The sequence below is a fragment of the Ursus arctos genome, unplaced genomic scaffold, assembly GCF_023065955.2.
Source record: "Ursus arctos isolate Adak ecotype North America unplaced genomic scaffold, UrsArc2.0 scaffold_23, whole genome shotgun sequence".
NCBI classification, from domain to species: Eukaryota; Metazoa; Chordata; class Mammalia; order Carnivora; family Ursidae; genus Ursus; species Ursus arctos.
In genome coordinates this window covers 42966830-42985395 of record NW_026622908.1, presented here as the reverse complement: position 1 = coordinate 42985395, position 18566 = coordinate 42966830, and the positions used below count along the sequence as shown (strand labels likewise).

The 18566-nt window shown below is 42.1% G+C and overlaps 1 protein-coding gene across 8 annotated transcripts in view; it reads left to right on the top strand.

Annotated features, from left to right (window-relative positions):
- PC (pyruvate carboxylase) overlaps nucleotides 1-18566 on the top strand; it is a 94126-nt gene that overhangs the window by 8496 nt on the left and 67064 nt on the right. For 2 of the 8 annotated variants that reach the window (XM_044378412.3, XM_057317426.1), the window contains one exon: nucleotides 11636-11656. The exons of the other annotated variants lie outside the window; for them this stretch is intronic. Coding sequence is in view for 1 of the 2 variants with exons in the window: in XM_057317426.1 (XP_057173409.1) it covers nucleotides 11636-11656 (21 nt within the window). In the remaining variant the exon portion in view is untranslated. The remainder of the gene's footprint in view (nucleotides 1-11635; nucleotides 11657-18566) is intronic. 8 annotated transcript variants of the gene reach the window in all.

Genomic DNA, 18566 nt, shown 5'->3' with positions numbered 1-18566 from the left:
TGATTCATTAGTTGCGAACTCTTGTGAAACCTTAACCACAGTTAAGATAGTGAACACATCCATCGCCTCCGAAAGTGTCCTCATGCCTGTTGGTAGTCCCTCCCTCCCACCCTCTCTGCTTCCCCCATCCCCAAGTAACCACTGAATTGCTTTCTGTTACTGTAGATAAGTTTGCATTTTTTGGAATTTTACGTACGTGAAATCATAGAGTATGTATCCTTTTTCATTTGGCTTCTTCCACTCAGCATAATTATTTTGGGATTTGTCTATGTTGTTGGATCCGTCAGTAGTTCTTTTCCCTTTTGCTTCAGGGTGGTATTCCATTATGTGGCTCCTCCACAGTTTGTTTATTAATTCACCTGTTGTTGGTCATTTCAGTTGTTTCCAGTTTTTGGTCGTTCTTAATAAATCTGCTATGAATGTTTGTGTGTAAGTCTTTGTGTGGACATATATTTCCTTTTCTCGTGGGCAAATGTGTAGGAGTGGAGTGCCTAGAGCATATGGTAGGTGTATATGTAACTTGAACTTGCCCAACCTTCTTCCAAAGTGGCTGTACCATCTTACATTCCCACTGGCAGCGTATGAGAGCTCCAGTCTCTCCACATCCTCACTGACACTGGATATGGTCAGTCTTTTAAATTTGAGCTATTCTAAAAGATGTGTGTTGGTGTCTTGTGGTTTCAATGTGAATTTCCTTGGTTACTAATGATGTTGAGCATCTTTGAGCTTATTCGTCATCTGCCATACTAATATTAAACTTAATAAAATTCCTACTTAAAATCATGTTTGAAGTAATTACTCAGTTACATGTTTTAATTGGAATTTTGAGACTGACTTGTTATTCTGAACAGACCGAATTCCCTTGAATTAAAGTAAATAAAATAACAGATACACACAGATTTCTTAACTCAAAATTATAAATACTATAGGTTTTATTTTCTTGGGCATATTTATTCTTAATGCTTTAACTTCCTGGAATTAAAGAATCTTACCTAACAAAGAAATAATGCTGTTTTCAAACTTTACTAAATTATTTTCCTAAGCAACTTCAGGAGTTTCTTTCTCCACTAGATGACATTTCTTTATAATTCAGGAGATTCCTGGCCAGGATGAAACTAGGTCTTTTCCTTTGAGTCCAACTGCTAGGCAGAGTCCTGATTCATTGCCATTTTGCCCCCAAGTGGAGATAGGCTCCCAGCCCATATGCCCCAGATTGAAACATCACATTGCCTAATCTTCTTCCCATGGAACTCTGCACTTTTCCACCCAGGCTGCCATACTGTGTGACTGGATCACTAGATTCGATTAACCTATTTAAGGCTTTATTTCTCATGCACTATGGCCACAAAATAGGTGGAATTAAAGTACAGACTGGGTGGAATTGAGATTCTGTTTATCTTCCAAGGCTTTGTCTGACCAAGGACTAGCTGTAAATTCAGGCTAGTGACCCAGCAGTTGTAGAATTGGGAGTCCCAGTCTTCTGAGTCTAGGTCTGGCATTCTTTCCCCCACCCCTGCCATTTCTTACATCTTCTCAAATGAAGAGAAAAGGAGTCTGGTACTTCAGAGTAATGGTGGTTTCTGTTCAGGCTTGGTTACCAAGAAATCCTGGCATCAGGGCGCCTGGGTAGCACAGTCGTTAAAGCGTCTGCCTTCGGCTCAGGGCGTGATCCCGGCGTTCCGGGATTGAGTCCCACATTGGGCTCCTCCGCTGTGAGCCTGCTTCTTCCTCTCCCACTCCCCCTGCTGTGTTCCCTCTCTCTCTGGCTGTCTCTCTGTCACATAAATAAATAAAATCTTTAAAAAAAAAAAAAGAAAAGAAAAATCCTGGCATCAAGAACCCATGCTTCCCTTTTCCTTCTCTTCAGTTCAGCTTCCTGGAAATATTGTTGAGAACCCTGTCTTCTCCCTGACCTTGCAGTAGAGAGCTACCAGTCTCTTTGGAGGGACCATTACCATCAAATTCCTTTTATAGATTTGATGTTAGATGATAAATGGATGTGGACTTGCATTCCCATCCTGGTCACTGGGTGTGGCCTCAGGAAACTTGTGGGTGGTTAGTGGGATCTGGTTGAAAGTTATTAATGTGGCCTGACCTCTCCCATGATGGCTGATGCTGATGTCACCCCATGTGTGTAAGAGTGAAAGTGTGGAGTTCCAAGAAAATGACATTTAAGTGGCGGACTGCTTAAATTCCTGCTCTGCAGTTTGAAATACAGTCTCTATTTAGCTTTGGCTCTGAGTTTCCCCTTCAGGTGGTGAAGCATCACTGTGTGATAATGAAGAGCATATGGGAGTATACTGATGATGGCAGTGCCATCGCTGAGTTAACAGAATCTCTGTTCAGAAAGAGAGAGGAAGATGTACTCCACCACAGGGCAGGGTATTAAATGTCAGGGGAGATAGAGAAGATCACACCTAAAACTTAAAGTAAATAAATAAGTAGAGCATTTGATACAGCAATGTCAGTTCTAGAAATGTAACCTAAGGTATAATGGGGCAAGCATACAAACTGGGCTGTTCAGATTAGAACTTTTATAGCAGAAAATGGGAAATCGGGGCACCGGGTTGGCTTAGTCAGTGGAACGTGTGACTCTTGATCTCAGGGTTGTGAGTTCAAGCCCCACGTTGGGTGTAGAGATTACTTAAAAATAGTCTTAAAAAAGGAAAAAAAAAGAAAATGGGAAACCACCAAAATGTACATAAAAAAGTATTGCTACAAGTACAATCTGTTCAGAATCATACAATGCAGCTTTAAAAATAGCCCTTGTACCCTAATGAAACTGTTGCTCTAAATTTATTACCCTAGAACAGGATGCTTTTACTTGCGAAAGGTATATTATAAAACAGAACGTGTGGCATCTCCTTTTTGGTTATTTTGGAATGCTATACCAAAATTTTTTTTCCTGGATGCTTGAATTATAAAATTATGTGTTTAAAATTTTTTTGTTTTGCAGTGTCTTTTAATTTTGAATAATCAGCTTTAAAAAAAATAGAGAAGGGTGCAATTTATAATAATACTATGTGGGACTTAAGATCAGGGACAGGGCTTTAACTATCAGAATTCCTCCCTTTTGGACGCCTGGATGGCTCAGTCAGTTAAGCATCTGCCTTCAGCTCAGGTCGTGATCCTAGGGTTCTGGGATGGAGTTCCACATCAGGCTCCTTGCTCAGCGGGGAGCCTGCTTTTCTCCCTGTCTGCCTCTCCCCCTGCTTGTGTGCTCTCTCTCTGACAAATAAATAAGATATTAAAAAAAAAAAAAAGAATTCCTCTCTTTTACTCCTGTTCTCCAACGGATTGTTTTGGGGGGATGAAAACCTCTTTCTAAATGCCATACAAGATATAGATTCCTGGGGAGTATTGGAATAAAGACTTCTTAAAAGATGTTCCTCCCTAAAGAAATGAAAAAACTGGCAAAAATTGTCAAAATCATCTTTTTCAGAACTCTGGAAATTAATGGCTTGCAGCAACCCAAGGAACATTTACTCAAGAGAAATGGCCGAATCTTAGTTTCAACAGAAATTTTGAGTCATGTAAAGAAACAAGAAAACACACATACACAGGAAGAGCTGCCAATGGAAACTATCCCTAAGGAAGCTCATTTGTTGGACTTTTATAAAGACTTTAAATCAGCTGTGGTGAAACACGTTTAAAGAACTAAACTATGAGAACAGTGCCTCGCCAAATAGAAATGATAGGGGAAAAAAGGACCAAAAAGAAGTTCAGAAGTTGAAAAATTTACAACAGCCAAAATGAAAAAGTCACTAGATGGGGTTAATAGCAGCATAAAGCAGGCAGAAGAAGGAATCCATGAACTTGAAGATGGGTCAATTGAGATTATCCAGTCAGAGGAACAGAAGGGAGCAAGAATGAAGGAAAACGAACAGGCCTCAGATGCCTGAAGAACACCATCAAACTTACCAACATTATTACACAACAAAAATTCTGCAGTAAATTTGGAGATCTAATTGGCTTTATTAAATGATTCATGAATCAGGTAGCATCCCATCTAGCAAGTAGAGAGGTCTGGGGAGTGGTACCAGGTATTTAAAGGAAGGTATTTATAGGAGAGAGGGTGAGGGGAAGGAGTTACTAGCAGAAGAAAAGAAGAGATTGTTCCAGATCAGTCACCTTCCCTCAGGGGGAGCAGCAAGAGGTCTTATTAGGTGGATTACCTTATCTTTCTCTGGGAGGTGGAAAGGCCCCTGGGACAGATTACCTCTTTTGTGCTGACCAGAAAATTCCAGATTGATTGGTTTAAGATTCCATTCCTAGAGAGGTTGAAATGCAATTAAGTCTTCGTTTGCTCGTGGTGTCTCTCGTTTGCTCGTGGTGTCTCTCGTGGGCAAGTGACTCCACTTTGAGCCTGTGACTTGGCTTTGCTTTTCTTTTTTCTTCTCTTTTCTTTCTTCTTTTTTTAATGTGAGCTCTAGGTCTAATGTTGGGCTTGAACTCACAGCCTCAAGATCAAGAATGGCATGTTGTACTGACTATGCCAGCCAGGCCCCCTGTGACTTTCTTGTAAACAATGTGTGCATATGGGAGTCCTAGCAGGAGAGGATGGAGAGAAAGGAGCAGAATGAATATTTGAAGACATAATGGCCAAATACTTCCTAAATTTGATGAAAAGAATTTATGTGCCCAGAAAGCTCCAGGAACTCCAAGTAGGAAAACTCAGAGCCACACCTAGGCATCACATACAGAATCTTGAAAGCAGCGCCTAAGCAACTCCACAAACTAGGGATCTTTGATAAGATTAAGAGCTCATTTCTCTCTGCAGACCACAGGAGCCAGAGGCAGTGGGCTGAACACAGATGCTGAATGAGGCCGACTTTCAATGTATTTGACCTTTGAGTCTGAGATAGCTCGGACGTCTTCTATCTTCCCAGACAACACTTTACTTTAGTCCCTAAATAACAATTGAGGTCTTTGCACCCTTGATCTGCAGGAAGTCTGTCTTTTACCAAGTTCCCCTCCCCAAGTATTTCTAGAAGTGCCTAAGAAATGCTTATTCTATGTTCTACCAAGCCGAGAACGTAATGGGCCCCCCAAAATACTTGTTAAGTGAATGAAATGTGCCTGGGTTGCTTATTTTTTGGCCAGCTGTCAATGCACTCTTGTGCATGTCGCCTCGTCTCCCTGTCTCAGGGTTATTGCCTCTCTCCTCGTACCATTTTGCCTGAAAGATGCAGACGTACCAGTTTAATAAGTTCTCAAAATACGGCTTTGAAAAATATTACTGGACATTTTGCAAAATTTTACTGACTGCTTGGGAAATAGCAGAATGTAATTACAAGACAGGAAAGTTTTGCCTCAAAAGTAGAACAGCTGCTATAACCTAATAGTGGCAGCCTCTCCCCTGCCCATTAGCCATCAAGGGTTCAACAAATATTGGAGTCTAATCCCAACCAGCACTTTCCAGGGCATCATTGAGCTGCCTACTGATGTTCTGTTGCTTCTGTTGTTGGTAACACTCCTCGTATGTGTATAGTACTTCACGGTACATCATTTCGTCAGACAGTTCTTACTGGCACTGGTCAAGGTCATGGTTTCACTGTTTATGGATGACAAAGGTTAGTGGGGTTCGGTGACCCAACCAGCTCCACCAGGAAGCTTTGAAAGCAGCACCTTGATTCCTGGCCTGGAGTCCTTCCTGCTGTCACACAGGGCATTAGAATGTGATGTGGCAGCGTCACTGGTCGCAGCGCTGAAGAGATCACTCTGAAACGCAGTCTCTCCTACTTCAGTTCATCTCTTGTTGGGAGTTTGCAGAAGAGCTCTTTATTGGTCACTTGGACTTTGGGCCAGTTGGGAGCCTCCACTCAGGGCAGGGTCTCCTCCTGGCCGTGTTGCCCGAGGCTGAAGCCAGGGCCACTTCTGTGAGACCTGAAGGCTTGGCTCCGCCTTCTAGGCTTTCGACTGTTCCCTTCCAGTTGGTTGCAAAGCTGTTTGTGATTTTACTGACCCGAGCCATCTTTCCCTCCCCTTTCACCTCCGATAGTCTTAAATGGCAGTTTGAATATTTGGCAGAATAAATTCCCCATGACCTAATCCCGTGTTTCACAGTTGAATGGTTTAAGAAGGGCAAAAGTTATTACTGTGCAGTATTCCAAGAAATTGTTCTTTCCTCAGGCGTTTACTGTGGCTCTGCGGCAGGCATCGCTCTTTGCTGGATGCCGTAGAGCTACTAGAGGATCTGACGGCGTGGCCCTTGCCTCGGTCATGTTACCGTGGTTGGAGAGAGAAGACAGGCATGTGCTGGGACAAAATACATGCTCACTCAAGGAGCTCTTGTTAACGAGGCCGCCGTAATTGGCGCTCACCTGTGCCAGGTGAGATGCTCAGTGCGAAAATGAAGGCTAACAGCAGGGCTCTGGAGTCAGGCAGTCAGGGGTGGAGTTTGACTTTGGCCCTTTACCAGCTCTGTTACTTCTGGCAAATTCCTGAGCCCCTTTGAGCCTTGGTTTCCTCATCTATAAAAGAGGGACAATAAAACCTTCCTCACAAGGCTGTTGGGGGAATTAAGCGAAGTCGCTTACGTGACGTGGCACCCAGCAGACACATCATGGTGGCTGTGTTGGTGGTACTGTGGGAGAACAGCCACAGGGGAACACAGTGTGGAGTAGAACACAGGAGCCTGAGGGCTTGCAAGTTGAGGGGATGGTTGTCAGATGGGTGGCTACTCAAGAGAGTAGACCTGGGAGACCTGGCCCTGAGACAAGGGGGTCCTGTTTGGGCTGGCAGAGAGTGTGGTGTCTAAATGGGATGTCTCTCCCGATCAGATGAGGGCCCCCAAATGTGGGGTGGAACCCGGGGTGTGTGCAGTGAAAGGATTCCCTTGAGGCAAAACAAAGGAGAAGTTTATTGAATATAGCAAGGTTGCGGAGGACAGGACAGCAAAGCAGAGACTGCAACGAGGCAGTGCATGGGGGCTGTTTTTAAAGGGGGGAGGTGAGGAGGTATGGGGATGCACAGAATTTTCCCTTTTTTGGTAACCGTGCCAAACTGTGGCTGTATGTAGCCCATTGGTTAGTTAGGGCCTGTTGGTATTTTGAGGTTGGTCGCCCGATGGGCCTGTCTGTATTCAGCCAGGGGGTCGCTCTGGGCCCTTTCTACATTCTATTGCTCAAGCCTGTTTGCCCAAAAGCCGTCACACAGAGGAGAGGACAGCATCCAGGTGGTGGCACGTGGAGAAAAGTCATGATGATGAGAAAAGCCGGGCATTGGGAAGGGTGATGCCCCAGCCTCGCTGGTGGGAGGAAGATGATGGAAACCCCACGAGGGTGGAGGTTTGCACCTGCTATGTTCACTACTGAACTCACATGACCCTGTGCTTAAAAAACCTGTTGAAAGAATGGCTGCTGTAGGGGGATTCATTCTGTGAATGCCCAGCTTCCTCCTGGGATCTGAGACGATGAGAAACCTCTGAGATGCTTGAGCAGGCAGCCACCGACAGGTGAATGGGGTTTTGAAAAACTCTTCTGGGAAGTAGTGTGCTGGCTGGCCTGGAAATGGGGAGAGCAGGTCGTCCGGCTGGGAGACCGGCTCTGAGAGTGGTTGTTGTAACTCAGACAAGGTGGCAGGAAGGAGCAAATACAGATGGCTACAGAAGAAAGGTTGCCATGGGTGGAGTGCAGAAAGGACTTAGCTCGAGTTTTCAACTCTGTCTCCATCTTGAGATGCAGAGCTGGAAGAGCAACCGCATTCATCGAGCTGAAGAGACAAATTGGAATGGAATGCCACGTTTGGATTGGGCTGTTAAGCCCAACTCACAATTTCCTGAGAAAATTGAGTTTACTTGAGACCAGAGCAGCTAGTCCTGAGAACGCACCTGGAGAATACATTATCCAGAGAGAGATCAAGCAGAGTTGTCCTAGTTCCTGAGTCTCCCCAGCTGTTGCCTCCTAGGGCCTTCTTCCCTTTTCTCCCGATTTTAGGGCAGGAGCTGCTGACAGGGACCGGGTGAGAGACCAGCATGTCATCTGCATGGTGAGCCTGTTAGAGCCCCTTGCTGCTCAGTTAGGTGGCCTGGCAGGGCTATTCATGAGAGAAACAGCTTCCAGGTCTTTGGAGCTTTCCCTTTACTTCAAGGCAGGGGAGGTGGAAGCTGAAACGGCCTGCCAGCACTGGGACTTACTCTAAGCAAAACAACGTATTTGTAGAGGTTAAATTTGAGAGGTTTTATTCTTTCCATTTTTTTTTGGTGCATGGTGAAAGAGGCATTTTAGAGAGAGGGATCCTCCTAGCACACTCCGAATATGCATTTATAACTCTGGTTTCTGTTTTTCTTCCAACTACTTTGTTCTCATGTTTCACGTGCTGGGGCTGTGGAATGGCATTTGGCAAGCAGGAGAGACAGGTGGGGCACCTGTTGAGGAGAGGGGAAGTAAGTACGTTGAGACTGGTCGGGAGTGAAGGGATTAGGATGCTCAACCTTCTAAGCAAAGATCTGCATTTAGTCCTGTAGCTGGCCTCTGTCTTTGTTGTTTTGACAGCTCTCAGTCTGTTTTCTTCCCCTTCCTTGCCACTTCTCCCACTGGAGAGAACACAGCTTTAAAGAGGTTTTGTATCCCAGGAGGCAGATGAAGGGCATATCCAGGACAGAGAGCAAGGACAACCATTCCTAGCAGATTTATAGTCCCAGGAGGACATTTCAGCCACTGTGTCTTTGAGATCTTTCTCCCAGATCAGTAAGCCAAGCAGAGTAAGCTCAAGGGTCCAGTCATTGATGGGTTCCCATCCAAAGATCTCTTATGGTGTTTTTCACCCACAACACTTTAGACACTAAATGTGTGGTATTTTTCCTAATACCAACCGATTTTCTGTCTCTCTGATACCAACTGGGTGTCCTACAGTTTAATTCATTTCTGACACTGACCACCTGGAACTGGTGCAGACCTCATGGGTTAAGGACTCAATTGCACGAGACTGCCAGTCACAAGTGCCAGGTTGCCGTCTATCTTCTGACTCACTGGTTGTATATAGGGGGTTCCCACGACCACCTCCTTGGGTTTGATAATTTGCTGTAATGGCTCACAGAAGTCAGGGAGACACTTCACTTTACTATGTTTACTGATTTATTATAAAGGATGAAAATGAAGAGCCAGATGAAGGGGTACTTTGGGTAAAGTCCAGAAGGATCCTGGGCACAGGAACTTCTGTCCCGGTGGAGTTGGAGGGATGCCTCCCTTCGGGCACACAGAGGTATTCACCAACACGAAGCTCTCTGAACTCCGTTGTTTAGGGTGTTCGTGGAGGTTTCATTACGTGGACATGATTGGCCATTGTGATTAACTCCATCTCTACCCTGTCTTCCCTTCCTGAGGCCCAGGGGTGGGGCTGAATGTTCCAACCCTGTAACCTCATCACTGGTTCCTCTGGCAACCAGCCCCCTCCTGAATGCTATCTAGGTGCCCACCAAGACTCATCTCATTAGCATAGACTCTGGTGTGGTTGAAAAGAGCTTGTTGTGAATAACAAAAGACGCCCGTCTTTCCCCTATCACTCAGGAAATTCCGAGGGTTTTAGAATCTCTTGTGCCTGGGAAACCTGGAATAAAGACCAAATTCATATTTATTATATTACAATACCACAGGGTCCTTGTAGGATTCTGGGCTTGGATGGGCTGGCGTACCATTGCAGTGAAATCTTTGAGATGATGGAGTGCCTTCCACCCTGAAAACTGAGGTCTGGTGGAACAGCTATGGATGAGTCAAAGGATGTCCAGGTGTGACCCAGGCAATGGCCCTAGAGGCACTCCACATGAACCTAATAGAGTCTTAGAACCAGTTTGCCAAGTGGTAAACCAAAGGGTTAGGGTTTAACTTAAAAAAACAAAAAACAAAAACCGTGTATTTTAGCTAAGTAATACTTGAACCTGACACAACATTTATATATAAAAGCCTTGTTTTGGGATGCCTGGGTGGCTCAGTCATCTGCCTTGGGCTGCGGTCATGATCCCCGGGTTCTGGGATTGAGTTCCACATCGGGTTCCTTGCTCATCGGGGAGCCTGCTTCTCTCTTTGCTTGCTGTTCTCCCTGCTTGCGCGAGAGCGCCCACGCTCGCTCTCTCTCTGACAAATAAATAAAATCTTAAAAAAAAAAAAAAAAAGGAAGAAAAGCCTTGTGTTCTTTTTCCCTAGTAGCATAACCTAGTTCCACTCCCTAGAGGCCACCTCTGGTTAAAGTATCTTGTCTATCCTTCTGGAGATGATGGGTCCATTTGAAATACAAATCTATATTTTTTTCCTCTTAAACTCTCTGTGCTCCATGCCATTTTCACTTAACTAGTGTGTCTTAGAGATCTTCCCATGTCAGTACAGATGTCGGCTTCACTCTTTAAAAGCTGCGTAGCAGGGGGCGTCTGGGTGGCTTGGTCGTTAAGCGTCTGCCTTCGGCTCAGGGCATGATCCCAGGGTTCTGGGATCGAGCCCTGCATCGGGCTCCCTCCTCTGCTGGGAGCCTGCTTCTTCCTCTCCACTCCCCCTGCTTGTGTACCCTCTCTCGCTGGCTGTCTCTCTCTCTGTCAAGTAAATAAATAAAATCTTAAAAAAAAAAACAAACTGCGTAACATTGCATAGTTTCTTTCTTTTTTGGCCATATATTTACTACAAAAGATATCATACAGAAGAGATATTTAAAACATGTACACACACACATGTTAAAACAAAATAATGAACACTTATGTTTCTATCCCCCAGGTTAAGGAATAAAAAGACTAGGCCTTATAAGCCCCCACCGCCATTGAAGGGCCTTACCCCCACAGTTAATCTTTTATGATCATTCTCTTGATTTTCTTTTTCTTTCTTTCCTCCCTCCCTTCCTTTCTCTCCTTCCTTCCTTCCTTCCTTCCTTCCTTCCTTCCTTCCTTCCTTCCTTCCTTCCTTCCGGATTTATTTACTTAGAGAGGGAGAGAAAATCTCAGGCAGACTCCCTGCTGAGTGCAGAGCCCGACGCAGCACTGGATCTCATGACCCTGAGATCATGGCCTGAGCCGAAATGAAGAGTCGTCTTCTTAACCGATTGAGCCACCCAGGTGCCCCATCTCGTATTTTCTCAATGGTTTTACCACCTGTGACCAATCTCTAAATAACTTATTGTTTAGCATTGCCTGTTTTTGAACTTCATAGACGGGGGGGGTCATACTGTGGACCTCTGATTCACTCAGCATGTTTGGGATGCGTCCATGTGGCTGCACGTAACTCCCTTCATTTTCACTGTTCTGTAACTTTCTACTGTATGAATGTGCTACAGCACATTGATCCTTTCTGCTGCCAAGAAGCCTTTGGTCCAGTTTCATGTTTTTGCCCTTAGGAACACTGCTGCTGTGAACATTCTTTTCCGTGGCTCCTGGTATCCGTGAGCACGAGTTTCTCCAGGGAATAAACTAGGAGTGGAATTGCTGGCACATCTGACTCTTCTGGGTTACAGGAAACTCTTTTCCAATGTGGTTGTACTAATTTACCCTTCTTCCCACCAGCAGTATAGAGCACTGAGGGTTTTCTGACCACCCGAGTAGTGGGAATTTGGACTGCAGATCTGTGAGGGCTGTTTTGTGATGATAGCTTCTGGGGGTGGGGTTTTGTTTGTTTGTGTCTCCAACTGCTCGAATTAAGACACCTTTTTTTCTTTGCAGGTACCTCTTGTGGGTGAGGAGGTAGATCGGGTTTATTTCTGGTTCGTTCTCATGCAAAGAGAGTATCCTTTGAAATCCCAGCCTCGTTGGGGTTAAGACCTCTACAGACTCCCCACTTGCATGGACTCTGAGCTGTGCCCTTGTGCTCTGGAGGCTTTGAAGGATCACTTGGTTCTGGAACTGTCCTCAGGGCAAAGGCTTCAGTGTTTACTTATCTCTCTGGGTTTCTTCCTCCACTTAGATTTTGGTCTGACTGTACCTTATTTTCTTGCTAACCTATCAACATTTTAAAGAAAATTTTAAAAATTCAAAAGTTTTTTTTTAATTAAAAAAGTTTTAAGAAATATATATATACACAGGTATATTATTCAGCATTTTAAGTTACCTGCAGGAGGCATAGATGGTGTTTAAAAAAAAACAAAACCCAAAAATTCAACTGAGTAAATTTGAGGATTTAATTGGCTTTATTCAGTGATTCATGAGTCAGGCAGCATCTCATCTAGCAAGTAGAAAGCTCCAAAGAGCTATACAAAATGGGAGACTTTTATAGGCAGAAGGTACAGGAACAAGGAAAGAGCAGGTGACCTTAACCTTCTTTGGGGGATGGAAGAGGTCTGTCGGGCAGATGCTTCTACTGTTTACAAAGGAAAGTCCAGATTGACTGGTTTAAGATTACATTCCTGGAAGAGGTTAAACCTGCAGTTTGGTTAGGTATTAAATCTTGGCTTGCTGATGTAGGGCTTGGCACAAGTGACTCCATTTGGAGCCTGTTGTTTCTTACTTTTTTTCCATCAATGTTTATCTAACCCAGCTAGAAAAATTGTTGTTTAACTTTGAAGTCGTGCTTTTGAGGCAGGGCCCTTTTGTCCCTAGGATGTGGCTCCCATTGTCATGGGTCTTTGGCTTCAACACTTGAGAATAAAACCACCAGCATCATAGTGATGTTATGGAGGTGGTTTGGGCCACTCCCCCAGAACTGTAGTACTTCGATGCTTGGGTTGGGCCTGGAAATCTGACTCACTCATTTTAAACTCTTGTGCCATTGATTTGCCCTGGAAGGGCACTTTGAATTTGTAATGGAACATAGAATCCCTGGGGTCTACCCTTCTTGTTTTAAAGACCTGTGGTTGGCCCATCTGTACCAAGTAGGTCTTGCTGGGGGGTAGGTCCACTCTAGCATTCACTACATAGATAGAGGGTTGCTTAGAGAGCGGGAATAACACGCAGTTACTGAGACCTGTCTTAATGGAGTTTTAAAATGATATCCTATTTTAGACCCTGGTCTCCCTTATCTCTGGTTGTAGATTCCTACTTTCACATAGTTGGTTTTCCAAATATTTTGCCCTTTTGGTTTCTGAAATTCTCCATAATTTGCACATTTTTTGCATTCCTGGGGAGACTGTGTCAATATTCCATTGTCATTTTGCGACTGCCAGTTTGATCTTGGTAGTTGTTAATTTCACGCTGGCCTGTTTGTTGTTTTTGTTTCTTTAAAAACCTTTTTTTATGGTGCCTGGGTGGCTCAGTCAGTTAGTGTCAGGCCCTGCATCAGGATCCGTGCTGGGCTCCACCCCCCCCCCCCCCCCCCCCCCCGTCCCTGCCCTGGCTCACTCACTCTCTCTCTCAAAACAAAACAAAAACAAAACAAAACAAAACACTTTTTATAACCTTTTTATAATGTCGTTCCACTGTCTGGATACTGAAGAAGCTACTTATTTTTTCCTTTTTTTCTTATTGTGGTAAAATACACATAACATAAAATTTGTCATCTTAATAATTTTTAAATGTGAAGTTCAGTGGTATTAATTATATTCACATTGCTGTGCAACTGTCACCACCATCCATCCCCATAACTTTTTTCATCTTGTAAAAGTGAAACTCTGTTTCCATGTTTCCATTAACCAATAACTTCCATTCTCCCCTCCCATCTATGCCCTGGAAACCAGCATTATACTTCGTCTTTTCATATGCTTAGTGGCCATTCATATATCTTCTTTGGAGAAATGTCTAATCAGGTCCTTTGCCCTTTTTTGAATTGGGTTATTTGTTTTGTTGTTGAGTTTTAGGAGTTCTATATATTCTGGTTGTCAGTCCTTTATTGGATATATTACTTGTCAATGTTTCTTCCATTCTGTGGGTTGCCTTTTTACTCTGGGAATGTCTTGATGCACAAAATTTAAAAATTTTCACGAAGTCTCCTTTGTCTATTTTTTCTTTTGTTACCTGTGCATTTGATGTTATATCGAAGAAATCACTGCCAACACCAATGTCATGAAGCTTTTGTCCTTTATTTCCTTCCAAGAGTTTTATTGTTTTAGGACTCATATTTAGGTCCCTGATCCATTTTGAGTTAATTTTTGCATATGGTGTTAGGTAAGGATCCAGCTTCATTCTTTTGCATGAGGATGTCCAGTTTTCCCAGCACCAAATTTGTTGAAAAGACTATCCTTTCCCCATTGAGTCGGCTTGGCATCTTTGTCAAAAATCCTTCAATCGGGGCGCCTGGGTGACACAGTCGTTGGGTGTCTGCCTTCAGCTCAGGGCGTGATCCCGGCGTTCTGGGATCGAGCCCCACTTCAGGCTCCTCTGCTAGGAGCCTGCTTCTTCCTCTCCCCCTCCCCCTGCTTGTGTTCCCTCTCTCGCTGGCTGTCTCTCTCTGTCAAATAAATAAATAAAATCTTAAAAAAAAAATCCTTTGATCATATATATGAGTTTAAGTCTGGGCTTTCACTTCTATTCCATTGGTCTACATATCTGTCTTTATGCCAGTACCACAGTATTTGATTACTGTAGTTTCATAGTAGGTTTTGAAATCAGGATGTATGAGTCTTCCAGTTTTGTTTTTGTTTTTGTTTTTTTTGAGATTATTTTGGCTATTTGGGGTTCCTTGAGAGTCCATATAAATTTTAGGATGGGTTTTTCTATTTCTGCCACAAAAAAAAGTTATTAGGATTTTGTTAGGGATTGCATTGAATCTGTAGAACACTTAGGGTAATATTGACATTTTAATAATACTAAGTCTTCCAAACCATGAACATGGGATGTTTCCATTTATTTATGTTTTCTTTAATTTCTTTCAGCAATGTTTTGTAGTTTTTATTGTACAAGTTTTTTACCTCCTTGATTAAGGTAATTCCTAAGTATTTTGTTCTTTTTGAGGCCGTTGTAAATGAAATTGTTTTTGTAATTTTCTTTTAAGAGTGTTCGTTGCTCATGTATAGAAATGCAGCTGACTTTTGTGTTTCTTTTGTATTGTGCTACCTCGCTGAATTTATTTATTCTAATAGCTTTTTTGTGGTATCTTTTGGGTTTTCTACATATAAGATCATATCTGAACAGAGATAATTTTACTTCCTTATTTCCGAATCGGATGCCTTTGATTTCTTTTTATTGCATAATTGCCGTGGTTAGAACTTGCAGTACTGTGTTGAACAGCGGTGGCGAAAGTCAGCATCCTTGCCTTGTTCCCAAATTTAGAGGAAAAGTTTTCAGTCTTTCACCATTGAGTATTATGTTTGCTGTGGGCTTTTCATAAATAGCTTTTATTATGTGGAGGTAATTTCTTTCTGTTCCTGTTTCATTGAGTGTTTTTATCCTGAAAGGATGTGGAATTTTGTCAAATACTTTTTCTGCATCAATTGAGATGATCACGAGTCTTTTTTCCCCATCATTTTTTTGATGTGGCCTGTTACACAGATCTGTTTTCATGTATTGAACCTGTGCATTCTAGGACTAAATTCCACTAAGTCAGGGTGTATAATCCTTATAATATGCTGCTAAATTCTGTTTGTTAGAATTTTTTTTGAGGATTTTTCCATCAGTGTTCATAAGGGATATTGATCTGTAGTTTTCTTACAGTGTCTCTGGCTTTAGTATCAAGATTCTGCTGGCCTCATAGAATGAGTTAGGAAGTGCTCCCTCCTCTTCAGTGTTTTGTGAAAGTTTGAGAAGGATTGGTATTAGTTCATCTTCAAATGTTTGGTAGAATTCACCAGTGAAGCCATCAGGTTTAGGGCTTTTCTTTGTTGGGAAATTTTGATTAACAATTCAGTCTCTTCACTAATTATATTCAGATTTAGTCTTGGTAGGTTTTTTGTGTTTTTAGGAATTTGTCCATTTTATTTAGGTTATTCAATGTGTCATGTATAATTGTTTATATTTTTATCTCAGTCCTTTTTATTTTTGTAGAATTGGTAATAATATCCCCACTTTTATTTCTCATTTTAGTAATTTGAGTCTTTTCTCCTTTTGTCTTAGTCTGTCTAGCTATATTTTTGTCAGTTTTGTGGATCTTTCTAAGAATTAACTTTTGGTTTTATTGATTTTCTCTGTTGTTTCTTTTTATTTTTTTTAAAGTTAATGCCTTTATTTATTTATTTATTTTTAAGATTTTATTTATTTATTCGACAGAGATAGAGACAGCCAGCGAGAGAGGGAACACAAGCAGGTGGAGTGGGAGAGGAAGAAGCAGACTCATAGTGGAGGAGCCTGATGTGGGGCTCAATCCCATAATGCCAGGATCACGCCCTGAGCCGAAGGCAGATGCTTAACCGCTGTGCCACCCGGGCGCCCCTTCTCTGTTGTTTCTTATTCTCCATTCCATTTATCTCTGTTCTTAATCTTTATTATTTCCTTCCTTCTAATTTTGAGTTTAGTTTGGTCTTTTTCTAGTTCCTTAAGTTGTAAAATTAGGTTGTTGATTTGAGATCTTTCTTGTTTGTTTTTTTAAGTTTATTTATTTAAGTAATCTCTACACTCAACATGGGCCTCGAACACACGCAGCCCTGAGATCAAGAGCTGCATGTTCCTCCAGCTGAGCCAGCCAGGTGTCCCTCTTGTTTGTATGTATGTATGTGTTTATTTATTTTTTGAGATTTTATTTATTTATTTGACAGAGAGAGAGAGCCAGCCAGCAAGAGAGGGAACACAGGCAGGGGGAGGGGGAGAGAAGGAAGCAGGCTCCCAGGAGCCTGATGTGGGGCTTGATCCCAGGACTCTGGGATCATGCCCTGAGCCAAAGGCAGACGCTTAATGACTGAGCCACCCAGGCACCCCCCCCCCTTATTTTTTAATGTAAGCATTTATGGCTATAAAATTTTCCCCTTAGCACCGCTTTCACTGCATTTCATGAGTTTTGGTATGTTGTGTTTTCATTTTCATTTGCGTAAGTATTAGTTCCCTTGTGATTTCTTCTTTGATCCATTGGTTGTTTAAAAATGTGTTAATTTCCACAGATCTGTGAATTTTTCAGTTTTCCTTCTGTTACTGATTTCTAAATTCTTCCAGTTGTGGTCAGAGAAGATACTTGTATGGATAGCTGTCTTTATAGTTGAGATATAATTTGTGACCTAATGTATGATCTGTGCTGGAAAATGTCCCATGTGCACTTGAGAAGAATGTGTATTCTCTTCTTGGGCAGAGTGTTCTGTATAAATCTGTTAGATCTACTTGGTTTATTATGTTATATAAATCTTCTTCAGTCTGGTTGTTCTGTCCATTATTGTGAGTGGGGTATTGAAGTCTCCAACTATTATTGTAGAACTGTTTATCTGTCCCTTCAACTTTGTCAGTTGATGATCAGTCATTAGGTGTGTAAATGCTTATAACTGTTATATTTACTTGCTGTGTTGCCTGCTTTATTAATATATAATATCTTTGTGTCTTATAACTTTTTTTTTAAAGATTTTATTTATTTATTTGACAGAGAGGAGACAGCAAGAGAGGGAACACAAGCGGGGGAGTGGGAGAGGAAGAAGCAGGCTCCCAGTGGAGCAGGGAGCCCGATGCAGGGCTCAATCCCAGGACCCTGGGATCATGCCCTGAGCCGAAGCAGATGCTTAACAACTGAGCCACCCAGGCGCCCCTAACTTTTTAAAATTTAAAGTCTATTTTGTCTGGTAATTAGTATGGCCTCCCTGCTCTCTTTTGGTTACTATTTGCACAGAATATCTTCCTCCATCCTGTCACTTTCAACCAGTTTGTGTCTTTGGATTTCAGGTGAGTCTCTTGTAGACAGCATAGTGTTGGATTATTTTGTGTTTTTATCCATTAGCCGATCTCTGTCTTTTGATTGGAGAGTTTAATCCATTTACATTTAAAGAAATCACTGATAAGGAGGGACTGACTTCTCTCACTGTATTATTTGTTGTCTATATGCCCTGTAGTTTTTGACCTTTATTTACTGCATTACTCTTTTGTGTTCAGTTGATTTTTTTGTAATGAAATGTTTAAATCCTTTCTCATTTCCTTTTGTATGTATTCTGTAGCTGTTTTCTTTATAATTAATTACTATGGGGATTACATTTACCATCCAAAGTTATAACACTCTAATTTTTATTTATACCATTTTAACTTAAATAATATATACAAACTGCCCCTTTATAGCTCTGTCTTCACCCTTTTCAGTTGTTGATATCACAAGATTACATCTTTATATGTTGTATGCCCCAAAACGTAAACTGATAATTCTTATGAATGCATTAGTCTCCTAAATTACGTAGAAAAGATTTGAAGTTACAAACTAAAGTTGCAATAATACTAGTGTTTACACTAGTAATTGTTTTTTTCATCAATGTTTAATTCTCTTAAATGATGTAGAAAACAAAAAGTACAGTTATAAACCATTGTTGCAATAATGCTAGCTTTTATAGTTGCCCGTGTAATTACCTTTATTGAGTTCTTTATTTCTGCTTATGGCTTTGAATTACTATCTAGTATCTGTTCATATCATCTTGCATGATTCCTTGGAGTGTATCTTGCAGGACAGGTCTAGTAGTCAGACTCCCCTTCCATTTTTGTTTACTTGGGAATATCTTAATTTCTCCCTCACTTTTGAAGGAGAGTTTTGCCAGATACAGGATTTGTGGTTGATAGGGTTTTTTTTTTTTTTTCTTTTAGCGCTTTGATATTGCTTTTCAGCCTCCAACATTTC